The sequence below is a fragment of the Nerophis lumbriciformis genome, linkage group LG13 (assembly GCF_033978685.3).
Source record: "Nerophis lumbriciformis linkage group LG13, RoL_Nlum_v2.1, whole genome shotgun sequence".
Taxonomy (NCBI): Eukaryota; Metazoa; Chordata; class Actinopteri; order Syngnathiformes; family Syngnathidae; genus Nerophis; species Nerophis lumbriciformis.
Genome location: NC_084560.2, coordinates 30,741,631 through 30,767,370, shown reverse-complemented (window position 1 = coordinate 30,767,370; position 25,740 = coordinate 30,741,631). Strand labels below are relative to the sequence as shown.

The following is a 25,740-nucleotide window of genomic DNA, read 5'->3' as shown; positions in this document are numbered from 1 at the left end:
GCATAAAGATATGCCACCCCTACGTGACAGAAGGAAGCCAGCCCGAGTGTGGCAAGCAACGTGAATAAATAGCTCTCTGATTAGTGCTCAACAGCAGGTGAACGTGCTGAACACTAATCAGAGGCAGGTGAAACCAATTCGTAACCATGGTGACCAAAACAAAGCCCCGAAGTGCACAAAACAACTAAGGATGTCCAAAACTAACAGAACATAACTAAACAAAACATGATCCGACCAGGGATCATGACAACTCGGTCTTCTTTTTTTTTCTCTTTCTATCCCCTCCTGCTCCGGCCCGGCTGCACCAAATGATAATATAAATACATTTAATAAGGTCAAATACAAATAAGGCAACAAGAGAAGTATCCTACACTTCTCTTTTGTCAAGTAAATTTGTACAGCCGATACGGGCATCTACATCAACTATATCAAAGTTAAAGTACCAATGATTGTCACACACACACTAGGTGTGGCGAAATTATTCTCTGCATTTGACCCATCACCCTTGTTCACCCCCTGGGAGGTGAGGGGAGCAGTGGGCAGCAGCGGTGGCCGCGCCCGGGAATCATTTTTGGTGATTTAACCCCCAATTCCAATCCTTGATGCTGAGTGTCAAGCTGGGAATTAATGGGTCCTATTTTTATAGTCTTTGGTATGACTCGGTTGGGGATTGAACTCACAACCTACCGATCTCAGGGCGGACACTCTAACCACTAGGCCACTGATTTGGCTGAGAAGCTGGATAGGACAAAAAAAGAAAAAGAAAAACACTGCATTATGGTACTCTACTACAGTATTTTTCACTCATTAGACCAGGCCTGGGCAATTATTTTGACTCAGGGGCCAAATTTAGAGGAAAAAATGTGTCTGGGGGCCGGTGTATCTATTTTTAGGAACACTAATACAAAACCTCACAAAAATGTCTGATTGAATGCTAAAAACATTATGACTGACCGCCTTAAAAAACGGAATGGAATTTTGAATTTTTCTATGAACGATAAAACACTGAATATTGACAAAGTATGAAAGTCACACCCACTTTCGATCGACATATTTTACAATCAAGCGAAACGCAACAAAAATGCAACAAACACAGCAGAATTTTGAATGCGAAGTGTAAAAAAAAACCCCCACCTATAATCTGATACATCTGATAAATCACTAAGCTTTAGAACTTCTGTCTTTTTGGTACGGTGTATTATTTATAATTAATAAATCATATCCTACCTTCACGTTTTCGTCCGGAGTGTCCGTGTTGCATCTGGAGGAACGATCCCGCATAAAGATGCGACCCCTACGTGACAGAAGGAAGCCAGCCCGAGTGTGGCGAGCAACGTGAATAAATAGCTAAGAAGGATAGCAACAACTTAAATAGCCTTGCTTGCTAACACAAAGCAAGTGCGGAGAATAGCGCTCAAAGGAAGACATGGAACTGCTACAGGAAAACACCAACAAAACAGGAAGGGCCACCAAAATAACAGCGCAAGACAAGAACTAAAGCACTACACAGGAAAACACCAACAAACTCAAAATAAGGCACGACGACCTGGTGGAGTTTCATTTTTTAACGTTTTCTGCTGGTGGTGTGCCGCCGGAATTTTTAATGAAAAAAAGGCGCCTTACCATACCATACCATACCAACTTTATTTATAAAGCCCTTTAAAGACAAGCATAGTTGAAAAACAAAGGGCTGTACACCACAAAGAAATGGAGGCAAAGGACAGACTAAAAAATAACATTTAAAACAGAAATAAAAATACACATTTAAAAAGCAAATATAAATTACCCTAAGAACAGTTTGTTAGATAAAAACAGTTCAAAAAGTTAAAAGCTAAAAACAGTCCAAAGTCTCATTCTGGGTTAAAAGCCAGTGAATAAAAATGGGTTTTAAGAAGGCTCTTAAAAATAGCCAAAGAAGGGGCCTGTCTCACATGGAGAGGGAGATCGTTCCAGAGTTTGGGACCCGCAACAGAGAAAGCTCTGTCCCCTCTGAGCTTGCGCTTTGTTTTGGGTACCTCCAGGATCAGCTGATCAGCTGACCTGAGGGACCGGGTGGGGGCATAGAGATGGAGCAGCTCAGAGAGGTACGGTGGGGCAAGACCGCATAAGGATTTAAAAACGAGTAAGATCATTTTTTTGCCTCAAAAAAGGTTGAAAAACACTGCTCTAAATGACAAAAACATTGATGTTTTTTAAGCACCTACTGCAAATATGCTTGTCAGAGATCATCTTCGTGACAGGAGCATTCTGCTGTCTTGAAGTTCTGTAAAAACACCTGTCGAAGATGTTGTATTTGACAGAATCACGACTACTAAAACAGAGATTCTTATGAACTTGAAAAGATTTGAGTCAAAGATGCTCTATATCACAGCAGCGCTCTGCTTTTGTTTAAGGACCTACTACAAACATAGGCTACTCAAAGATTTCTATTTTTAAGAACCTAGTGCAAAAACGTCATTAATTGATTTGCATCTGCATGGAGATGTTTGAAGAGCATCTTTGTTTGCTCCCAGGTATCGTGTCGCTGATCTCCCTGGTCATCCTCTCCTACGACCGCTACAGCACCCTGACCGTCTACAACAAGCAAGGGCCAAACTACCGGAAGCCCCTGTTGGCCGTGGGCGGCTCGTGGCTCTACTCGCTGGTCTGGACGGTGCCTCCGCTCCTGGGCTGGAGCAGCTACAAACAGGAAGGGGCGGGGACCAGCTGCTCGGTGTCGTGGACGGCCCAGACCGCCCAGTCTCACGCCTACATCATCTGTCTCTTCATTTTCTGCCTGGGCCTGCCCGTGCTGGTCATGATCTACTGCTACGGCAGGCTGCTGTGGGCGGTCAAACAGGTACGCCAAGTCCCGGTTCACTTCAAATCTAGACCAGATCCAGTTAAAACTTGGTTTTACACGGTCTCTCTCGAACGGGACCTAAAAGGTGTGACCCCGGGGAACACACTTTATCAGTATCAGGCAGTGTCATGTTTCAAACCCCGCTTCGAAAAGCTGTGCACTACTAAAGGTGCTCATTTTGACTTCATTTTGATTTTTGAACGCTTAAATTGTTTTATTCATTTTTGTTTTGTAGACTAAAGAGTTTTAAACATTGTGCTCCTGCATTAATGTTGCTGATACATTTGAATTTATTTGTACTTATTGAGTTTATTTAATTTTAGTTGTTAGCTTGCTAGCATGCTAAGATTAGCATGCTAACTTTTTTTGCTAGTTTTGCAACCGTTTCAGCCAGGGTCATAAAACTTGGTCTGTGAAGTGAATTATATTTATATAGCGCTTTTCTCTAGTGACTTACAAAGTGAAACCCAATATCTTAAGTTACATTTAAACCAGTGTGGGTGGCACTGGGGAGCAGATGGGTAAAGTGTCTTGCCCAAGGACACAACGGCAGTGACAAGGACTGCAGAAGCGGGAATCGAACCTCGAACCCTCAAGTTGCTGGCACGGCCACTCTACCAACCGAGCTGTACCGCCCCGGTGACACTTGCTACCTGTTAGCATGCAAACGATAGCATGCTAGCAAGCTAACTTAAGCATGCTAACTTTTTCTTCTAATTTTACTTTTTTTTTTTCTTTCTATTTCCGCAGCCATACACCTTTGAGTCGTATAACTTGGTATACGAAACAGGCTGACTGTTATCATGCTATCGTTAGCACACATGCTACGTGTTATCATTTTTGTGTACACATGTTACTGTTTTAGGGCGGCTCTGTGGATCATTTTGTACAGTGACACCTAAAACTCACGGATTCAGACACTCAGCAACATCTAATAGGTACGGCGGCTTCCGGCAACCCCCGGCCGGAGGTCCAGGGCACAGATAGCAGGCCCAACAAAATTTCTGGTGGAATTTTCTAGTTTTAGTTGTAGTAGTATCAAATGGTTCAAATCTGTTGAAAAATGTTTATAATTTAAATAAGGATACCATTTTAAATTTTTATTTTAGGCAAAATGATGCACTTTAAATCTTTTCTTTTACAGACTATTTATATATATATATATATATGTATATATATATATATATATATATATATATATATATATATATATATATATATATATATATATATATATATATATATATATATATAAATATATATACTTTAAATATTTTCTTTTACAGACATATATTATATATATAGTCTGTAAAAGAAAATATTTAAAGTAAAGTTTATATATATATATATATATATATATATATATATATATATATATATATATATATATAAACTATCTACCCGCGACCCCGAACGGGTCAAGCGGTAGAAAATGGATGGATGGATGTCTAGGGTACACTCTTAATGACAAAAAATTATATTTATCCGCAATTAATTTTTAGGTACCTATGAACAACTGAGATTCGCTTTTTGAACTCAGGCCCCAACTTTTCCTCTACAGGGATATCCGGGGATGACTTAAATATTAACAGTAAATTAGTAATCTTACGCTTGATTTTAATCACATTCAAATGATATGAAACCATGTTTTAATCACACAGATTATTATTATTTTTTAGATATTTATTCAATTCATAAACCTTAGGCTTGGGTCGGGAAGGGACTCAAATAACTGACGAAAAATGTATGTTGTGTTAAAATAAACTAAATTATGTTTCTTACCTAAACTGTAAATACAATTAAAGTGCAAATTAAAATACAGCTTTGCCATTTTAGTCATCATTTTTGCACTTAAACGTCCCTATGACTTTAGCCCCAGACTTCTTTTGTATGTTTGAGATTGTCATTACTGCCTCAAGTGGCGGAAAAAATGCATTACAACTAAGTACTACCGTGGATACTGACCACAGTTGAGAAAGATATTTTTTGGCGTTTTGAATTAAGTCCTTAAAAACAACAAAACACTCTTGTTGTAAGAGGGTCTTTGATTAGCTTTTTTGCAGTACTTCTTTAAAAACAGCAGAGTGCTACTGTCATTTAGAGGATCTTCGACAAGCTTTCTTGCACTACTTCCTTAAAACAGCTGAGCATTCTTGACATAGAGGATCTTTGACTAGCTTTTTTGCAGGTCCTTAAAAGCAACAGTGTGCTTCTGATAATGTTTACATAGATGATCTTTGACTTGTGTTTTTTGAGCAGATTCCTAAAAGCACATTCTGCTAACAGTATATAGAAGATCTTTAACTTGCATTTTTTCAGTACTTCCTTAGAAAATTTAAAAAAAGCTGTGCATTCTTGTTACTGGAGAAGATCTTTGACTAGTCTTTTTTTGTTGTTGCAGATTCCTAAGAACAGCAAAACGCTGTTGTCATACAGAAGATGTTTTTGCAGTAGGTCCTTAAAAACAACAGAGCACGTCTGTTGTTTAGAGCAGTGGTCCCCCAACCACCGATTGGTACCGGGCCGCACAAGAAATTAAAAAACAAAAAAAAACAAACGTTTTTTATTTTTTATTTTTTTAATTAAATCAACATAAAAAACACTATACATTATATATCAATATAGATCAATGCAGTCTGTAGGGATACAGTCCGTAAGCACACATGATTGTATTTCTTTATTAAACTTTTTTTTTTTTTTTTAAATAATCCCCCCCCCCCCCCCCTAGTTGTCCGTCAACAAAAACTTCAATAATAAATATGAACATCAACACGCTTTATTGCAGAAGTACATATTTTCATAAGTGTACAGCACATAAGCAGATGATTGACTGTATGCAGGAGCATGTTTCATATTTATTTCAATCCCTGTGTAAACATTGAGATTTCCTCACATTAAAATCCATCTGGACCATCAGATGTGCGCTTTTTCATATTTGTTTCATCAAAACACTAAATCTCTTATCTGAAAAAAAAACTACCCTTGCTCATCTGAAGTGGACATCTCCATCCTCCAGAAAATATGAACCTTTGGGGAAATATTATCTTGTAAATATTGATTTGATTAGAAAGCGTGGGGACCTAGTTTGAAGATTTAAATGCAAGATTTTGAATCCATAAAATATTGATATACTCAAATGTTGCAGTTTTTCTAAATATCTGCGTTATGTGCCCAATAATAATAGTCACTAGTCATTATTCAGTGAAAATACAAAAGTGAATGACTGTTTCAATGAAATAATAAAAATTAATGCTTATAGTATTTTAAATAAATATTGCTTTATTTGAACCATATAATTAAAAATGAAAATAAAACATACAATATATACAAATACTGTACTGTATTGAAAATGTAAATATATAAATATATTCCTATCTGTACTCTACATTGATAATACCTTTGGTTTAAAGACAATATTTAAAAATAAAAATTAAATACAATATATAAATGTGTTCCTATCTGTTCTATAAATTCTAAATGATTTTAAAAACGCAATAAAAATAAATACAAATACTATATTGAAAACATAAATATATAAATATATAATTATCAAACAAAATCAAAATAAATACAAATACTGTATTAAAAAGTAATTCAATAAATGTATTCTTATATGTACTGTACATTGAAAATAGATTTGGTTTGAAGAAAAAATCAGAAACAATTAAAAAGAATATACTGTTATGCTTTTTTTAACCAAATAATTCAAAAATGATTATAAAACGTAATATATACAAAAAATATATATATTTGTACTACAAATTAAATACATTTGGTTTTGAAGAAACTATATAAAATGAAAAGCAAAATACTATCCTGCTTTTTGAACCAAATAATTCTAAATTAATATAAAACAAAGTAAAAAAAAAAGTTTTATATTTATATAATACAAACCCCGTTTCCATATGAGTTGGGAAATTGTGTTAGATGTAAATATAAACGGAATACAATGATTTGCAAATCCTTTTCAACCCATATTCAATTGAATGCACTACAAAGACAAGATATTTAATGTTCAAACTCACTTTTTTTTTTTTTTTTGCAAATAATAATTAACTTAGAATTTCATGGCTGCAACACGTGCCAAAGTAGTTGGGAAAGGGCATGTTCACCACTGTGTTACATGGCCTTTCCTTTTAACAACACTCAGTAAACGTTTGGGAACTGAGGAGACACATTTTTTAAGCTTCTCAGGTGGAATTATTTCCCATTCTTGCTTGATGTACAGCTTAAGTTGTTCAACAGTCCGGGGGTCTACGTTGTATTTTAGGCTTCATAATGCGCCACACATTTTCAATGGGAGACAGGTCTGGACTACAGGCAGGCCAGTCGAGTACCCGCACTCTTTTACTATGAAGCCACGTTGATGTAACAGGTGGCTTGGCATTGTCTTGCTGAAATAAGCAGGGGCGTCCATGGTAACGTTGCTTGGATGGCAACATATGTTGCTCCAAAACCTGTATGTACCTTTCAGCATTAATGGCGCCTTCACAGATGTGTAAGTTACCTATGTCTTGGGCCCTAATACACCCCCATACCATCACAGATGCTGACTTTTCAACTTTGCGCCTAATGTTTATCAGTTTGAACATCAAATATGTTGTCTTTGTAGCATATTCAACTGAATATGGGTTGAAAATGATTTGCAAATCAGTGTATTCCATTTATATTTACATCTAACACAATTTCCCAACTCATATGGAAACAGGGTTTGTATATTATAAATAGATCATTCCGTATCGTGGGCCATTACTTACTTACTATATTGGATTAAACAGATTACAATTGTCTAAAGGCGATTATGTGGGTGTTATTTCATGATTAGAGGGCTATCATGATGTAAAAAATGAAAATAGGTTTGTATGCTCTACAAATGAAAATATGAGATTCATAAATAATAATTCCTATTTTGCAGGAATTATTTTAGAACCAGAACTAAATTACCAGCAACAAACAAGTGTTTTCCACTATTAGATCTTCATGAGGATGACTTTACAGAACATGTTTAGGTTTTTGGAAGTATTTCTTTTGGGTGATGATACTGTGGTGACTACTAGTGTAGTTGTTCACCGTGCAGACACTCAGTGAGTGCGTCAATGTGGCTGGATGGCATCCATCGTATAGTAATGAAAAGGAATGAGTTACCGCTCGAATTTGTGATTCAATTTAACTTTTTTTTTTTTTTAATTGCATAATGTGTTATCATCCATATAGTCCATGCTAAAGGGTCAAGGTATTGGTGGAAACCAGGCCTGAATATACATAAGATTACTAATACAATTTATTTTGATGTATTCTTTCATTTTTGTAAGGTCAAATTTCAAACTTTATAGCAATGGGGACCAAAAAAAAAATGTCCCAACAAAGTATTTATAGCACTTCACATTTTGTTATGTTACAGCCTTATTTCCATTTATTAATTTTTGTCCTCAAAATTCTACAGACAATACCCCAAAATGACAATGTGAATTTTTTCATTTTTTTTTTAAATGTGCAAATGTATAAAAAAATAAAACAAATCACATGTAAATAAGTATTCACAGCCTTTGGTGTAAACTTTGTTGATGCACCTTTGGCAGCAAATGCAGCCTCTAGTCATTTTGAATACGATGCCACAAGCTTGGCACACCTACACTATATTGCCAAAAGTATTTGGCCACCCGCCTTAACTCACTAATGAACTTGAAGTGCCATCCCATTGACTTGTCCAAAATGTTTTGGTATCCTGGAGCATTCAAAGTTCCTTTCATTGGAACTAAGGGGACAAGCCCAACTCTTGGGAAAAACAACCCCACACCATAATTCCTCCTCCACCAAATTTCACACTCGGCACAATGCAGTCCCAAACGTATCGTTCTCCTGGCAACCTCCAAACCCAGACTCGTCCATCAGATTGCCAGATGGAAAAGTGCGATTCATCACTCCAGAGAAGGTGTCTCTACTGCTCTAGAGTCCAGTGGCGACGTGCTTTACACCACCGCATCCCACGCTTTGCATTGGACTTGGTGATGTATGGCTTAGATGCAGCTGCTCGGCCATAGAAACCCATTCCATGAAGCTCTCTGCGTACTGTACGTGGGCTAATTAGAAGGTCACATGAAGTTTGGAGCTCTGTAGCAACTGACTGTGCAGAAAGTCTTTGCACTATGCGCTTCAGCATCCACTGACCCCTCTCTGTCAGTTTGGCCTACCACTTGGTGGCTGACTTGCTGACTCTTCACTTTTCTTATAATAAAGTTGACTTTGGAATATTTAGGAGCGAGGAAATTTCACGACTGGATTTGTTGCACAGGTGGCATCCTATGACAGTTCCACGCTGGAAATCACAGAGCGGCCCATTCTTTCACAAAACGTCTCCATGCCTAAGTGCTTGATTTTATACACCGGGCCAAGTGATTAGGGCACCTGATTCTCATCATTTGGACGGGTGGCCAAATACTTTTGGCAATATAGTGTATATTTGGGCAGTTTTGCCCATTCCTCTTTGCAGCACCTCTCAAGCTCCATCAGGTTGGATGGGAAGCGTTGAGCAAATGCTGTGAATACTTATGTGCATGTCATTTTTCTTTTCCTTCTAATGCATTTGAAACATAAAAATTAAGAAAAAGCATTTTTACATTGTCATTATGGGGTATTGTGTGTAGTATTTTAAGGACAAAAATGGAAATAGTGAAGCGCTGTGAATATTTTACGGATGCACCGTCAGTAGTCACTACACAATATAATCCTCCATTTTCTAATTTCAGGGTTTTATTTTGGATAAAAAGAGTATATTGTTTTATTTCCTGGGAGGAGGGTTGTATGGTATCTAGTGACGTGATGACGCAAGAGTCCATGACACGTTAGAAATGCAAGACAAATGATTAGGACTGCCAACAAAGTTTCTTGTCATGTTTTTTGTTATCGAGCAAAAGTGTGTGTGCTTGTGTGCTGCACCTGTGGAGAGACTGGCACTGCAAATAAGGTGTTAAATAACGGGTTAAACAACGTTTTTTTATTTAAAAAAATATACCAAATAAGCATAATAAGCAAAAAATCTATTTGAATCGTTGCAAGATTCCTATCCCTAAATATATAATATTGTATTTTGATACGACTAGGAAAGAAATGGCACACTGTATGACAAAATCAAGTTCAATCTAAATTAAGTGTGTAAGAATAATAAAAATATAAATTTTTGATAGTAAAATGATACAAAAGACATTAAAACATGTTTTGTCTATGGTACCATGCATGATACAAATAATAAATGTTTCTTTCAAATACCTTTTCAATATGATATAAACAATTTCATAATTTCAGGTGTCATTTTTAAATCAAATACAAATGAAAATAATAATGTAAAAAAATAAAATAATTTATGTATACAAATGTTCAAACAATGAAATAGTTATAAAAGATGTATTGTTTAAAGTCTTAAAAATATATTTAAACAGAAAATGTAAAAAATAATAAATACATCATTAAATATACCTTTTTAATCATTAATAGTTCAAAGTAGGGATGTCCAAACTTTTTCCACCAAAAAGTTGCTATGATATAAACAATTTCATAATTGTAGGTGTCATTTTTAAATCAAATACAAATTAAAATAATCATGTAACAATTTAAGTATCATAAAAATATTAAAATCATGAAATGATTATAAAAGATGTTTTGTTTAAAGTCCTAAAAATATTTTTAAATGAGTAGAAAATTCAATAAAAATTATCATAAAAATAATAAAATCATCATACATTTTTAATCATTAGTAGTTCAAAGCAGGGATGTCCAAAGTTCCCATCCATCCATCCATTTTCTACTGCTTGTCCCTTTTTGGGGCCGCGGGGGGTGCTGTGCCTTTTTAGTATAATATAAAAAATTTCATAATTTCAAGTGTCATTTTTTAAATCAAATACAAATGACAACATTCTATTAATTGAAGTATCATAAACATTTTTAAACCATGAAATGATTATAAAAGATGGATTGTTTGAAGTCCTAAAAATATATTTAAATAGAACATTTTATTAAAAGTAATTATCATAAAAATAATAAATACATCATTAAATATACCTTTTTAATGATTAACAGTTCAAAGCAGGTATGTCCAAACTTTTTCCACCAAAAAGTCACAAGTGTATGTATGCTCCTTTTTAGTATAATATAAACAATTTCATAATGGCAGGTGTCATTTTTTAAATCAAATACAAATGAAAATAATCATGTAAAAAAATTAATTTGAGTATCATAAAAAAATGTAAATCATGAAATGATTATAAAAAAATGTAGTGATTAAAGTTCTAAAAATATTTTTAAATAAATAGAAAATTCAATAAAAAATAATTATCATAAAAATAACACATCACTAAATATACCTTTAATCATTAATAGTTCAAAGTAGGGATGTCCAAACTTTTTCCACCAAAAAGTCACAAGTGTATGTATGTGCCTTTTGAATATAATATAAACAATTTCATAATTTCAGGTGTCATTTTTTAAATAAAATAAAAATGAAAATAATCATGTAAAACAATTAAGTATCATAACAATATTAAAATTATGAAATGATTATAAAAGATGTATTGTTTAAAGTCCTAAAAATGTATTTAAATAAATAAAAAATAAAATTAAAAAAAGTTTATTATAATACAAATAATAAATACATCATTAAATATACCTTTCATCATTAGTAGTTCAAAGTAGGGATGTCCAAACTCTTTCCACCAAAAATTCGCAAGCGTAAGTACAGTATGTGCCTTTTTATTTACAATACAACCAATTTAATAATTCCAGGTGTCATTTTTTAAATCAAATACAAATAAAAATAATCATGTAAAACACTTAAGTATCATAAAAAATTTTAATCCATGAAATGATTTATAAAAGATGTATTGTTATTGTTTGAAGTCCTAAAAATATTTTTAATTATAACATTTTATAAAAAGTAATGATAAAACTAAGAAATAAATCATTAAATATAATTTTTAAATAATTAATAGTTCAAAGCAGGGATGTCCAAACTTTTTCCACCAAAAAGTCGCAAGCGATGTTCCTTTTTAGTATAATATAAACAATTTCATAATTTCAGGTGTCATTTTTAAATCAAATACAAATGAAAATAATCATGTAAAACAATTAAGTATCATAAAAATACTAAAATCCTGAAATGATTATAAAAGATGTATTGTTTGAAGTCCTAAACATATATTTAATTAAATAGAAAATTTAATAAAAAATAATTATCATAAAAATAATAAACTACATCATTAAATATACCGTTTTAGTCATTAACAGTTCAAAGTAGGGATGTCCAAACGTTTTCTACCAAAAAGTCACAAGTGTATGTGCCTTTTTAATATAATATAAACAATTTCATAATTTTAGGTGTCATTTTTAAAATCAAATGAAAATAATCATAAAAAACACTTAATTTAAGTATCATAAAAGTGTTTAAACCATGAAATTGTTATAAAAAATGTATTGTTTGAAGTCCTAAAAATATATTTAAGTCAACAGAAAATGTAATAAAAAATAATGATCATAAAAATAATTAAATACTTCATAAAACTCAAGTTTTGGTCGGCTATTTTTGACACTGTTGGGCAGGCCCTCGATAGGACAATAACACCCAGCCCGCTGACTGCCCTTTTTGGCGTTCCCCAGGTGGACGGTTTACCTGCAACCGCTCGTCATGTCATTGCGTTAACGACTCTGCTGGCTAGGCGTACAATTCTTTTTAAATGGAAGCTTGCGTCTCCGCCGAGCCATAACAGTTGGATACAAGATGTCTTGCGGTGTCTCCAGTTAGAGAAGCTTCGGTTCTCGCAGAAAGGATCTGTGTCATCTTTCCATAAAACGTGAGGGGCCCCTCCTAGACCTTATTAGGGACAAGCTTGACATCACCCCAAGCGATTTGAGTAACACAACTTAGACAGAGCTGACCGCTGAAGCCCCCCCCCGACCCTCATTCCTTGTGTTCATTTACTTTTACGTTATATATATATATATATTTTTTGCATATTTTATGTAGTATTTATTTATTTTACCTTATTTATCTTTTGTTTATCTTTAATATATTTGTTAGATTGAATCTAAGTTTGCATATATTCATGTGTGTCTATATTTGTTGTGGGCACTAGGTGACAATTACCTTGGGAATTAAAGTGGGTGGGTATTGTAAGGGGTGGGGTTTACTATGTTATATATTGTAAAATGTGCAGATACCTCAACTTGCTGTTGCCATGATCCATCATACTGTACTGTCTGCAAAATTCAATAAAAATATTTGAAAAAAAAAAAAAAAAAAAAAAAATACTTCATAAAATATACCGTTTTAATCTAGTTCAAAGTAGGGATGTCCAAACTTTTTCCACCAAAAATTCGCAAGCGTATGTATGTGCCTTTTTAGTATCATATAAACAATTTCATAATGTCAGGTGTCATTTTTTAAAATCAAATACAAATGAAAGTAATCATGTTAAAAAAAAAAAAAATTAAGTGTCAAAAATATTAAAATCATGAAATGATTATTAAAAAAATGTAAAGTCCTAAAAACATTAAATAAACAGAAAATGTAATAAAAAATAATTATCAAAAAATTAAATATGCTTTTTTAATAATAGTTCAAAGTTGAATGTCCAAACTTTTTCCGCCAAAAAGTCGCAAGCGTATGTATTTATTTATTTTTTTTAACTCCAGGTGGGTAAGGTCCGCAAGACAGCGGCGCGGCGGCGAGAGTACCACATACTGTTCATGGTGCTGACCACGGCCGCCTGCTACCTGCTGTGCTGGATGCCGTACGGCGTGGTGGCCATGATGGCCACGTTCGGGCCTCCCGACATCATCAGTCCCGTGGCCAGCGTGGTGCCGTCGCTGCTGGCCAAGAGCAGCACCGTCATCAACCCGCTCATCTACATCCTCATGAACAAACAGGTCAGTGGCCAACTATGGACGTGTACAACATTTATTTGCAAGGTTAAAAAACAAAAACAAAAAGGGACTTTACAAATAGAAATATTCATCAAAGTGTAAGAAGGTGAAGGTGCTGCACTTCTTTGTGTCATGAGATGTCAGCCTTTGAAAGTCACCAGTGATTGTATGTTATTACAAAAAAAAAAAAAAAAAAAAAAAAGTGGTGAAAAGAGTCACTTTCTTCATATTTAACTCACCGAGATAGGATTAGAAAAGTGGACATTGGCACAACCACATGAGGTTAGATTGTCCTCTGAGGAAGTTACTAAGAGCCGCCTGCAGCTTGACTACGTCTGCCAGCACCTACAGCAGGATGGAGACAACACAAGCATCATCGTGCAGTAGTAAAGACATGAAGGTGACCTCACACTTACAGCAGGCTGCATTCACACTTGTTTGCTACTCTGGTTACGAACAAAAAAATAAATACATACAGTCGTGGTCAAAAGTTTACATACACTTGTAAAGAACATAATGTCATGGCTGTCTTGAGTTTCCAATCATTTCTACAACTCTTATTTTTTTGTGTGATTGGAGCACATACTTGTTGGTCATTCATGAAGTTTGGTTCTTTTATGAATGTATTATGGAACTTATGAAAATGTGAGCAAATCTGCTGGGTCAAAAGTATACATACAGCAATGTTAATATTTGGTTACATTTCCCTTGGCAAGTTTTACTGCAATAAGGCTCTTTTGGCCATCCACAAGCTTCTGGTTGAGTTTTTGACCACTCCTCTTGACAAAATTGGTGCAGTTAAATGATAATGATAAATGGGTTATACTTGTATAGCGCTTTTCTACCTTCAAGGTACTCAAAGCGCTTTGACAGTATTTCCACATTCACCCATTCACACACTGATGGCGGGAGCTGCCATGCAAGGCGCTAACCAGCAGCCATCAGGAGCAAGGGGTGAAGTGTCTTGCCCAAGGACACAACGGACGTGACTAGGGTGGTAAAAGGTGGGGATAGAACCCCTGTAACCAGCAACCCTCCGATTGCTGGCACGGCCACTCTACCAACTTCGCCACGCCGTCCCATTTCAGTTAAATGTGTTGGTTTTCTGACATTGACTTGTTTCTTCAGCATTGTCCACATGTTTTAAGTCAGGACTTTGGGAAGGCCATTCTAAAACCTTCCCTCTTGCTTTGTTTAGCCATTCCTTTACCACTTTTGACGTGTGTTTGGGGTCATTGTCCTGTTGGAACACCCAACTGCGCCCAAGACCCAACCTCCGGGCTGATGATTTTAGGTTGTCCTGAAGAATTTGGAGGTAATCCTCCTTGTCATTGTCCCATTTACTCTCTGTAAAGCACCAGTTCCATTGGCAGCAAAATAGGCTCAGAGCATAATACTACCACCACCATGCTTGACGGTAGGTTGGTGTTCCTGGCATTAAAGGCCTCACCTTTGCTCCTCCAAACATATTGCTGGGTATTGTGGCCAAACTGCTCAATTTTTGTTTCATCTGACCACAGAACTTTCCTCCAAAAGGTCTCATCTTTGTCCATGTGAAAAATTGAGCTTCACTTCATGAATGTTTTTTGTGACCAACAAGTATGTGCTCCAATCACTATCACAAAAAAATTAGACTTGTAGAAAAGATTGGAAACTCACCAGCCATGACATTATGTTCTTTACAAGTGTATGTAAACTTTTGACCACGACTGTAAATATTTGGTTGCAGTTGGATTAGCCTTGACTCTGATATTTTTGTAATTGGAGAGCAGTTGAGAATATTTTTCATAAAGTTAAAGACTAAATTGAACAGATTCTGTGACGTAACTCAAATACTCCAAACCAAAATGCTTTTAGCAATGAGTTAAAGCCACAGCTATTTTTTTAATATTCTGCTATATTTACCCCCTTAGATTTAATCAAAAACTTCTAAAATATACATTTAAAGCCCTTTTGCGACTTATGTGATGTATTTTAAAAATTCCAAACCAAAACGGCAGTATAAATATAAAATATATATGTCGCCCAAAGCTTCTAAAATATGCTTTTGAAAACTTTCCATGACTTATTAGGTGACATTGCTCAAACATACCAAATATGCCATCGGGTCGGTTGACGTAGGGCAGGGGTGTCAAACTCAATTTAGATCGGGGCCCACATGGAGGAAAATCTATTCCCACGCGGGCTGGACTGTTAAAATCATGGCATGATAACTTAAAATTAAGACAACTTCAAAAATAGAACAAGCATATTCTGAAAACGTACACATGACAAATAATCTTCTTGGCAAAAAACTTCAAAAGTTAGTGAAAAACTCAGGAAAAAATTGGTGCCGTTTCCAAAACACCATGAACTTTTGACTATGTTTGTGTTTTTACAAAGCCAATAAACTTTAAGCACTTCCTGTTCAGTGTTATCATGTTGGCAGTGCATTAAAGACGTGTTTGGAAAAGCAACCGAGTGTTTCCTCACACCGCCACATTGGTGACATCCGCAACTGCCACAACACATTCATTTACCATCATTCAAAATATTGCTATTATACTATAATCAAAACAATGATCAAAATGACATCATGGTAGCCGAATTAAAGGTAACAGAACTACAAACTTAAACAAATTGAACATGGTAGATTTAATCATCATAAAATAAAATAGAATAAACAACAAATGTAGAAACGCTCAGTGGCCTAGTGGTTAGAGTGTCCGCCCTGAGATTGGTAGGTCGTGAGTTCAAACCCTGGCCGAGTCATACCAAAGACTATAAAAATGGGACCCATTGCCTCCCTGCTTGGCACTCAGCATCAAGGGTTGGAATTGGGGGTTAAATCACCAAAATGATTCCCGGGCGTGGCCACCGCTGCTGCTCACTGCTCCCCTCACCTCCCAGGGGGTGAACAAGGGGATGGGTCAAATGCAGAGGACACATTTCACCACACCTAGTGTGTGTGTGACAATCATTGGCACTTCTTTACACATTTTTACAATGGAGCTCAGGGTGCACATCGTGCCGCCAGCAAACTGCAAGCGCTGCCCAGAACGTCGACTTTGCATTTTACTGTTTCGTTATTTGCATCTGTTGAGTGGATAATTTACAATTAAAAAAAAAAGGTATTGTGCGTTGCTACAGCATTAGTCTGTTGCCAGCCACAATTGATGCTGATTGGAGTAGCGGTCAGCTGACACGTCATCTTTAAACAGTTTCATGTGTGACGTGGGTTACACTTGAATTGCTATTGCGACGTCCAGTGGACACATTTAGAACAGCAGTTTCTTTCATTAAAAAAAATTGCAGCTCATGTTACACTAAAACCTATTTCGCGGGCCGTGGGCCGGATTAACCCTGTTCGTACGTTCGACACCCCTGTTCGTACGTTCGACACCCCTGTTCTAAACCATAATGCCCTCTGCTGGGTTTAATACTCGGGTTATTTTTAAAACCTGCTTTAACTTGCCATATTAGATTTCACCAAAAACTTCTAAAATACACTTTTAAATCTCATATTGTCACTTCTGCATACTTTTTGTTGTCATTTCAACACTGGTCCGAGTAGCGTTCACATTCACAGAACTGCACCAGATTTCCTTTGCAAGACTCAAGCGGTCCGCTTATTTGGTGCAGATGATCACATTGGCACTTGACCAAACAGACCGTACAGTCACAGCAAACGCACCAGAGTTCTTTTGAACCGAACCAAAAACGGCAAGTGTGAACGCACCCCGAGACCCCTTCAGGCCTGATCCTGGTTGTCATTGAACAAGATATTTACAGTAAACTCAAATGTTCTCGAGTTTTTATTTTATTTTTTTCACAGTCACAAAATCTCATAGCAGAGCTTAAAATCTGCTCAATTTCAGTCTTAAAAACTAAACGCTGAATTTCCCTCCAGCTTGTAAAATCACTCCAGTTGTGATTAAAAAAAACAAAAAAACATCCAAACATTCTGAGCCAAGAGTCAAAAAGTTATGTACAAAAAAACACTTTTTTGAAATCAATCTCACAACATGAAGGAATATTATGCCCACACTGAAAAGGACAAGAACAATCCATTCGTAATAGTCATATTTTGGGGGATTTTCGAGAGAAAGAGACAAAATCCAAATCTTGCAAGAATATTGTAATATTTTTTTAAGAGTACATTTTTGTCAACTGGCAATCTTATAATAAACATTTTTTTCTTCAGGAATTAAGTCAAACTTTTTGGAGTAAGACTTATGAGAATAAGGTTGCCCTTTTGTTTTAAAAAAAAAAAAAAAAAAAAAAAAAAAATTCAATAGTCATATTTTCTTCAAGAATAGTCATATTTTTCAAGAATAAATATTTTTGGGAGGTATTTTTCCTCCCGAGAAATAGGTCATTTTTCCTGGACTAAAATGACAAAACTATTATTTGAGCCGCACCCACTACATTTTAGAAGAAATATTTTACATAAATTAGTCGCACCAGACTATAAATGCATATATATACCGGTACTGGTACAAAATAGTTTGTAAATGTATATTCACAGACCTTAATTGTTTCCAAACGATGCCTGTCGCATGGCAGTAAAACGGCTGATCAAACAAAACAGAAGTCATCGTCATAGACTAGATGCGGAACCGAGCTCTCCAATGGGTAAAACCAGGGGTGTCAAACTCATTTTAGATCAGGGGCCACATTGAGGAAATTCTACTCCCAAGTGGGCAGACTGGTAACTTAATAATAAAGACAACTTCAGATCGTTTTCTTTGTTTAAAAATAGAACAAGCACACTCGTCCAAAAGATGGCGCCATAGCACAAACAATAACACACCTTTTCAGTCTTTCTCAGCGTAATATGAAAACTATTTGTTGAATACGAAACATTATGGCCGTTAGCTAAGAAAAATCCATAAATTGGCTGCACTGTTTTATAAGCCACAGAGTTCAAAGCGTAGGAAAACAGTCTATACAAAAAACGTTGCGTTTTTCTTCAAGGAAAAATGCCAATAATCAATTATATATTACTTTTTTCACATTAGAATCATAAAAATATTCTTTTATCAGCCAACGACTGTAAAAAAAAAAAAAAAAAATCAGTGTGACCATAATATTCCTTTTCTTTATGTCCCGAGTGGAATCAGGCGAAAAACTTGGATGGGCATTTTATAGCTTAATCAATCAACCAATTGTTACTAATTAATATGAATTAATTAACAATAATTGTGTCCAGGTGGATGTAGCCAAACTTCTTTAGACAGCACGCTATTTGAGGCTTGATCAACAGCCTCAATTAAGTAAGTCAATTGGGTCAATGAATTATACCCATCTAAGCCAAAACAACCTAAATCCACCTTTAGGTTCATCATTTTGTTTGTGTTATGATTGTTCCAAGTATCCGTAGAGCTGCTCAAAGACACGTTCCCTCCCTTTGAGCTTGTCAATATATTATTGCAATACAAACAACCAGAGCACAGAATTGTATCAGTACTTTCTGAAAAGAAAAACAGTCCAAAAACCAGCTGTGAGGTCAATATTTTCACGAGCACAAACGTTTTTTTCATATAGTGGCTATTTTTGGAATTGAAATAAATAAATAATGTTGAATTGAAATACAGTGAAGTACACTATATTGCCAAAAGTATTCGGCCACCTGCCTTGACTCACATATGAACTTGAAGTGCCATCCCATTCCTAACCCATAGGGTTCAATATGATGTCGGTCCACCTTTTGCAGCTATTACAGCTTCAACTCTTCTGGGAAGGCTGTCCACAAGGTTGCGGAGTGTGTTTATAGGAATTTCCCACCATTCTTCCAAAAGTGCATTGGTGAGGTCACACACTGATGTTGGTCGAGCTAATTCATCCCAAAGGCGTTCTATTGGGTTCAGGTCAGGACTCTGTGCAGGCCAGTCAAGTTCATCCACACCAGACTCTTGTCATCCATGTTTTTATGGACCTTGCTTTGTGCACTGGTGCACAGTCATGTTGGAAGAGGTTGGGAGCATATAGTTGTCCAAAATGTTTTGGTACCCTGGAGCATTCAAAGTTCATTTCACTGGAACTAAGGGGCCAAGCCCAACTCCTGAAAAACAACCCCACACCATAATTCCTCCTCCACCAAATTTCACACTCGGCACAATGCAGTCCGAAATGTAGCGTTCTCCTGGCAACCTCCTAACCCAGAATATTTAGAAGCGAGGAAATTTCACGACTGGATTTGTTGCACAGGTGGCATCCGATGACAGTTCCACGCTGGAAATCACTGAGCTCCTGAGAGCGGCTCATTCTCTCACAAATGCCTAAGTGCTTGATTTTGTACACCTGCGGCCGGGCCAAGTGATTAGGACACCTGATTCTCATCATTTGGATGTGTGGCCTAATGCTTTTGGAAATATAGTGTATTTTGTGCAGCAAAGCAATCACCCCCCCAACCTTTTGGACCGCTTTTTGAGGACATATCACAGGTAATATACTGTTGTTGATACTTGTACTACTACTATTTCCTAACACTTCCTTCATGTATTACTCAAAATCAAACCACCACAACTGGCTCAGGAACATTTCATTACAATAGCGCTGTTAAAAACTCCCCCGTTGGGAGAGCGGCGTGAAAAAAGAAATCAATCCAATCTCCTCAAGGGAAGAGACGGAGCAAATCTGAGGGTATTACTGCACCACATTCCTGCGAGATGATGGCGGCTCGAGGACAATATTGGGAGGATAAATAAAGCAGCCGCTCCGTAACAAAGAAGTAAAACCCTGGCCGCCAACTGCGACTGCAACGTACTTCGGCGCTAAAACACGCAGTCGGTAAAAAGTTACATTCCGTTACGAGTGGTGGGAGAGATGGGTGCTGCAGTCCAGCCACAGTTTGTACGAAATGGGTCCAAAGTTCATTACTTACCCTACTTACCTAACGATCTGCCTACCTTCCTACCTACCACCCACCAAACTTAACCCTACTTAGCTACAGTACATTGCCCATAACACCCATGATTATTTACCATCTATATCCGACTTCAGCGCAGAATACCTACAACCAGATCTTACGTTAGCCACATTTCACACCAGATATCCGACAATAATCGGCCACAATGTTCGTATGAATAATGCAGCAGTAATTTCACAAGATCGCAGAATTTCACTAGCGTATTCGCAAAATTTGATCGGCCAAGAAACAAACATCGATCACGACCTTACGACAAATAGCAAAAAACGCTTATTGTGTCCGTTTGCAGAACTGACAACAGACAAGGAAAGGTTCCTACTCGTTGCAATTCCGTTCAGATATAACTTAAGCTATGTTCACACTGCCGGTCAAATCCGATTTTTCCATGTCAATGTAAACAGTACAATTCCGATCCAAGTCCTCTTTCGTATGTATGTATCTGAGACTGCAGTCCGAACCTTTAGGTCGTGTTCATCCAAACAAACGTCACAATTCTTGGCGAAAACAAACAGGCCTGAAAAAATATGTTATAGAAGCTACTAATCAATTATATATTACTTTTTCCTTTTCGAAAAACATTCTTTTATCAGCCAACGACTATTTTTATTTTTTCAGTGTGACCATAATATTCTTTTGTAACTCAAAGATACATTTGTATGTCCCAAGTGGAATATCCATCCATTTTCTACCGCTTATTCCCTTCTGCGTCGGAATATAAAATATAAAATGTCCTGCTGCGCTGTCTCCTCACCCACATGCTCCGAGATACAGACGTAGCATTAAGTGTCCCACAAACTACCATAGCAAGAATTCCGTAAACTTGCGTAAACACAGGGCTCCATGTGTGACGTTATGCTTTGGTTTCAGTTCACATACGCATTAAGGTCGCATGGTTTTTGTTATCTACATAAAAAGATCGGATTTAACAAAAAAATCCAAACGGGGCGGTTTGAACGTACCTTATACCAGCTGAACGTAATATCTCACGTAAATTTACACAAATTCTACCTCAAGACTTTGCTTTTTGTTGATAGGTAAGTGGACAGAACAGTTTTATTTTGCAGAACTACATAAAAAGATCGGATTCAACAAAAAATCCAAATCGGTTCAGTGTGAACAGAGCCTTAGTTACCAGCTGAACGTAATATCTCACGTAAATGTACACAAACCCTACCCTAAGACATTGCTTTTTGTTGATATGTAAGCGGACAAAACAGTTTTATTTAGCAGAACAATATAAAAAGATCGGATTTAACAAAAAATCCAAATTGGTCAGTGTGAACGGAACCTTAGTTACCGGCTAACCATAATATCTCATGTAAATGTACAAAAATTGTCCTTCAAGACGTTGCTTTTTGTTGATAGGTAAGTAGACAAAACAGTTTAATTAGCAGAACGATATAAAAAGATCGGATTTAACAAAAAATCCAAATCGGTCAGTGTGAACGGAGCCTTAGTTACCGGCTAACCATATCTCACGTAAATGTACAAAAATTGTCCTTCAAGACGTTGCTTTTTTTTGATAGGTAAGTAGACAAAACAGTTGAATTCAGCAGAACGATATAAAAAGATCGGATTTAACAAAAAATCCAAATCGGTCAGTGTGAACGGAGCCTTAGTTACCGGCTAACCATAATATCTCACGTGAATGTACAAAAATTGTCCTTCAAGACGTTGCTTTTTTTTGATAGGTAAGTAGACAAAACAGTTGAATTCAGCAGAACGATATAAAAAGATCGGATTTAACAAAAAATCCAAATCGGTCAGTGTGAACGGAGCCTTAGTTACCGGCTAACCATAATATCTCACGTGAATGTACAAAAATTGTCCTTCAAGACGTTGCTTTTTGTTGATAGGTAAGTAGACAAAACAGTTTAATTTAGCAGAACGATATAAAAAGATCGGATTTAACAACAAATCCAAATTGGTCAGTGTGAACGGAGCCTTAGTTACCGGCTAACCGTGATCTCACGTAAATGTACACAAATTCTACCTCAAGACTTTAATTTTTGTTGATAGGTAAGTGGAAAGAACAGAACAGTTTCATTTTGCAGAACTACATAAAAAGATCGGATTTAACAAAAAATCCTGACGGGGCAGCGTGAACGCCTTAGTTACCAGCTAAACATATCTCACGTAAATGTACACAAATTCTACCCCAAGATGTTGCTTTTTGTTTATAGGTAAGTGGACAGAACTGTTTTATTTCGCAGTATAACTACCGCATTTTTCGGAGTATAAGCCGCACCGGAGTATAAGTCGCACCTGCCGAAAATGCATAATAAAGAAGGAAAAAAACATGTTATTCGCCAAACTATGAAAAAAAACTGCGACTTATAGTCCGAAAAATACGGTACATAAAAAGATCGGATTTAACAAAAAATCCAAACGGGGCAGCATGAACGTAGCCTTAGTTACCAGCTGAATGTAATATGTCACATAAATGTACACACATTCTACCCCAAGATGTTGCTTTTTGTAGATAGGTAAGAGGACAGAACCGTTTTATTTAGCAGAATAACTACATAAAAAGATCGGATTTAACAACAAATCCTGACGGGGCAGCGTGAACGTACTTAGTTACCAGCTGAACGTAATATCTCATGAAAATGTACACAAATTCTACCCCAAAATGTTGCTTTTTGTTGATAGGTAAGTCGACAAAACAGTTTTACCTATCAGAACAACTACATAAATAGATCGGATTCAACAAAAAATCCTGACGGGCCAGCGTGAACGTAGCCTATGTTACCAGCTGAACATAATATCTCACGTAAATGTACACAAATTCTACCCCAAGATGTTGCTTTTTGTTGATAGCTAAGTGGACAGAACCGTTTTATTTAAAGACACATACTGCAGTAGTTGAATAACACAAACAATAGCAATGAGTTTTTCACGATAAGGCCGGGAGATCGAGAACTTGCCAACACTAGCCTATACTAAGCAACTCCACCCCACCTGTGGGCTCCAGATGTCGACTTTGGTCCCTGGTTTGACAGCATGAGAACTTGCACAGTCCAAACACGGCGTGACAAGCGCCCTAATTAGGCCAATGTAGCGTTAAGTTAAGAAGTATCAGCAGGGGGGAAAACGGCTCTCACTTTCCACGCACGCCACGCGAATAATAAAGAGCTGGTGCAACGCAATGGGAGGCGCGGAACAGTTTAAGACCCTGTCGGCATCGTCCGAGTAGAAAAACGGTAAGACCGCTGCCATAAGAGAGTGGAAAAAGAACAGAATTTACACTGTGGAAAATTCCGTAAAAAAATCTGTCAGCTCAACAGCTAACATGGCTCAGCTACAGCAGAGAGAGATGTCTTTGTCAAAGCCATCTTAATGAAAACAAGCCCGCATGTTGATCCTCTCCCACCTTGAAGGGGCTCAGGTTTTTTGTTGTCAGTCTCATCCGCCTCCACAGGCTTTATTGCACCGCGCCCTCAGTGCCACCCCCCCGCCCTAAGAACAGGCCATAGTTACGTAAAGTGGGCTCAAGATAGTCGGCTCTGGTGCGACTTCAGATGTCACAGTCCACGGTGCGGAACCCCGGCAGGGTGACCCGCCCCTTCCTGCGGAGGTCCCCCTCGGTGCCGGTGTTGATGCGCCGCACCAGGCTCTTCTCGTACAGGAGCGGGTGGTAGGCCCCCAGCGTGCACGCCACGTCGTAGTAGAGCTCGTGGTAATGGCACAGGTCCGTCTGCCTCATGGAGGGGATGTACTCGTACACGTGGACCTGCTCGCACAGCGCCATCATCAGGAGGATGCCTGCAAAGGGGCAGAGAGGAACTAAGGGGTGTGCACTCCATAACATCGATAATCGAGTCAAGAGTTCTATTACAGTTGCACTGCAAAAAGTCAGTGTTCAAAAACAAGAAAAAAAAATTCAAAAATGAGGGGTATTTTATTTGAACTAAGCAAAATTATCTGCCAATAGAACAAGAAAATATGGCTTGTCAAGACTTTCCAAAACAAATAAAATTAGCTAACCTCAATGAACCCAAAAATACCTTAAAATAAGTATATTCTCACTAATAACAACTGTACTACTTTATAAGTACGTATTTTCTATTGTTTCATTGAAAATAAAACAGCAAAGTCCATTTGGCTGTCATCTGTTTTAATTATGAGACACAATTGAGTCAAAGTCATCTTTTTTTTTTCATGCTTGAAATAAGAAATTATTACTCTAAAAAAGCTTGTGAGTGTTGATGACACAGCTTTGCAACACTTGATATTCTAGTTCCAAGCATGTTTTACTCAATATAGGTCATCAAATCTCAGCAACAAGCTGTAATATCTTACTGAGATCATTTAGGACCAAAACCCTTAAAACAAGTAAAACACTCTGACATAAAATCTGCTTAGTGAGAAGAATTATCTTATTAGACAGAAAATAAGCAAATATCACCCTTATTTGAGATATTTCATCTTACTTAGATTTCAGTTTTTGCAGTGACTTTAAAAAAAATATATATATTTTTTTTTTATTGCAATATTACAAATTATATTCTAGTTAAATTAAAAAACTTTACTTTTTCTTCTATTATTACTTATCAAAATAGCACATTAAAACCTGCTCAGTAGCCTTGTGGTTAGAGTGTCCGCCCTGAGACTGGAGGGTCGTGAGTTCAAGCCCCGGCCGAGTCATACCAAAGACTATAAAAATGGGACCCATTACTTCCCTGCTTGGTACTCAGCATCAAGGGTTGGAATTGGGGGTTAAATCACCAAAATGATTCCCGAACGCAGCCACCGCTGCTGCTCACTGCAGCAGCGATGCACTCAAATGCAGAGGATAATTTCACCACACCTAGTGTGTGTGTGACTATCGTTGGGACTAACCTTTTTTTCTCATAACTTTGAAACTCATAACTTTACGATATCATTCTCATAACAGTACTCATGTTTTTTTTCTTTGAAAACATGGTGACTTAGTAAAAATTTATTTTTGTTTACACAACTTCTTGTCATTACGTCAAGACTAAATTGTCAGATTAAAATTACTTTCTTCCTGCAACTTTGTCACATCATTTGTTCCTTCTTAAAGTTAAAAAGTTAAAGTACCACTGATAGTCAC

At 36.7% G+C, this 25,740-nt stretch overlaps 2 protein-coding genes across 2 annotated transcripts in view; one reads left to right on the top strand and one right to left on the bottom strand.

Annotated features, from left to right (window-relative positions):
- Positions 1–25,740, top strand: part of tmtops2b (teleost multiple tissue opsin 2b) — a 90,839-nt gene that overhangs the window by 52,684 nt on the left and 12,415 nt on the right. The window contains exons 2-3 of the mRNA XM_061971056.2: positions 2,514–2,839; positions 13,523–13,756. Coding sequence (XP_061827040.1) covers positions 2,514–2,839; positions 13,523–13,756 — 560 coding nt within the window. The remainder of the gene's footprint in view (positions 1–2,513; positions 2,840–13,522; positions 13,757–25,740) is intronic.
- Positions 17,998–25,740, bottom strand: part of st6gal2a (ST6 beta-galactosamide alpha-2,6-sialyltranferase 2a) — a 60,607-nt gene continuing 52,864 nt past the window's right edge. The window contains exon 5 of the mRNA XM_061971053.2: positions 17,998–24,428. Within this exon, the coding sequence (XP_061827037.1) occupies positions 24,181–24,428 (248 nt within the window). The 3' untranslated portion in view covers positions 17,998–24,180. The remainder of the gene's footprint in view (positions 24,429–25,740) is intronic.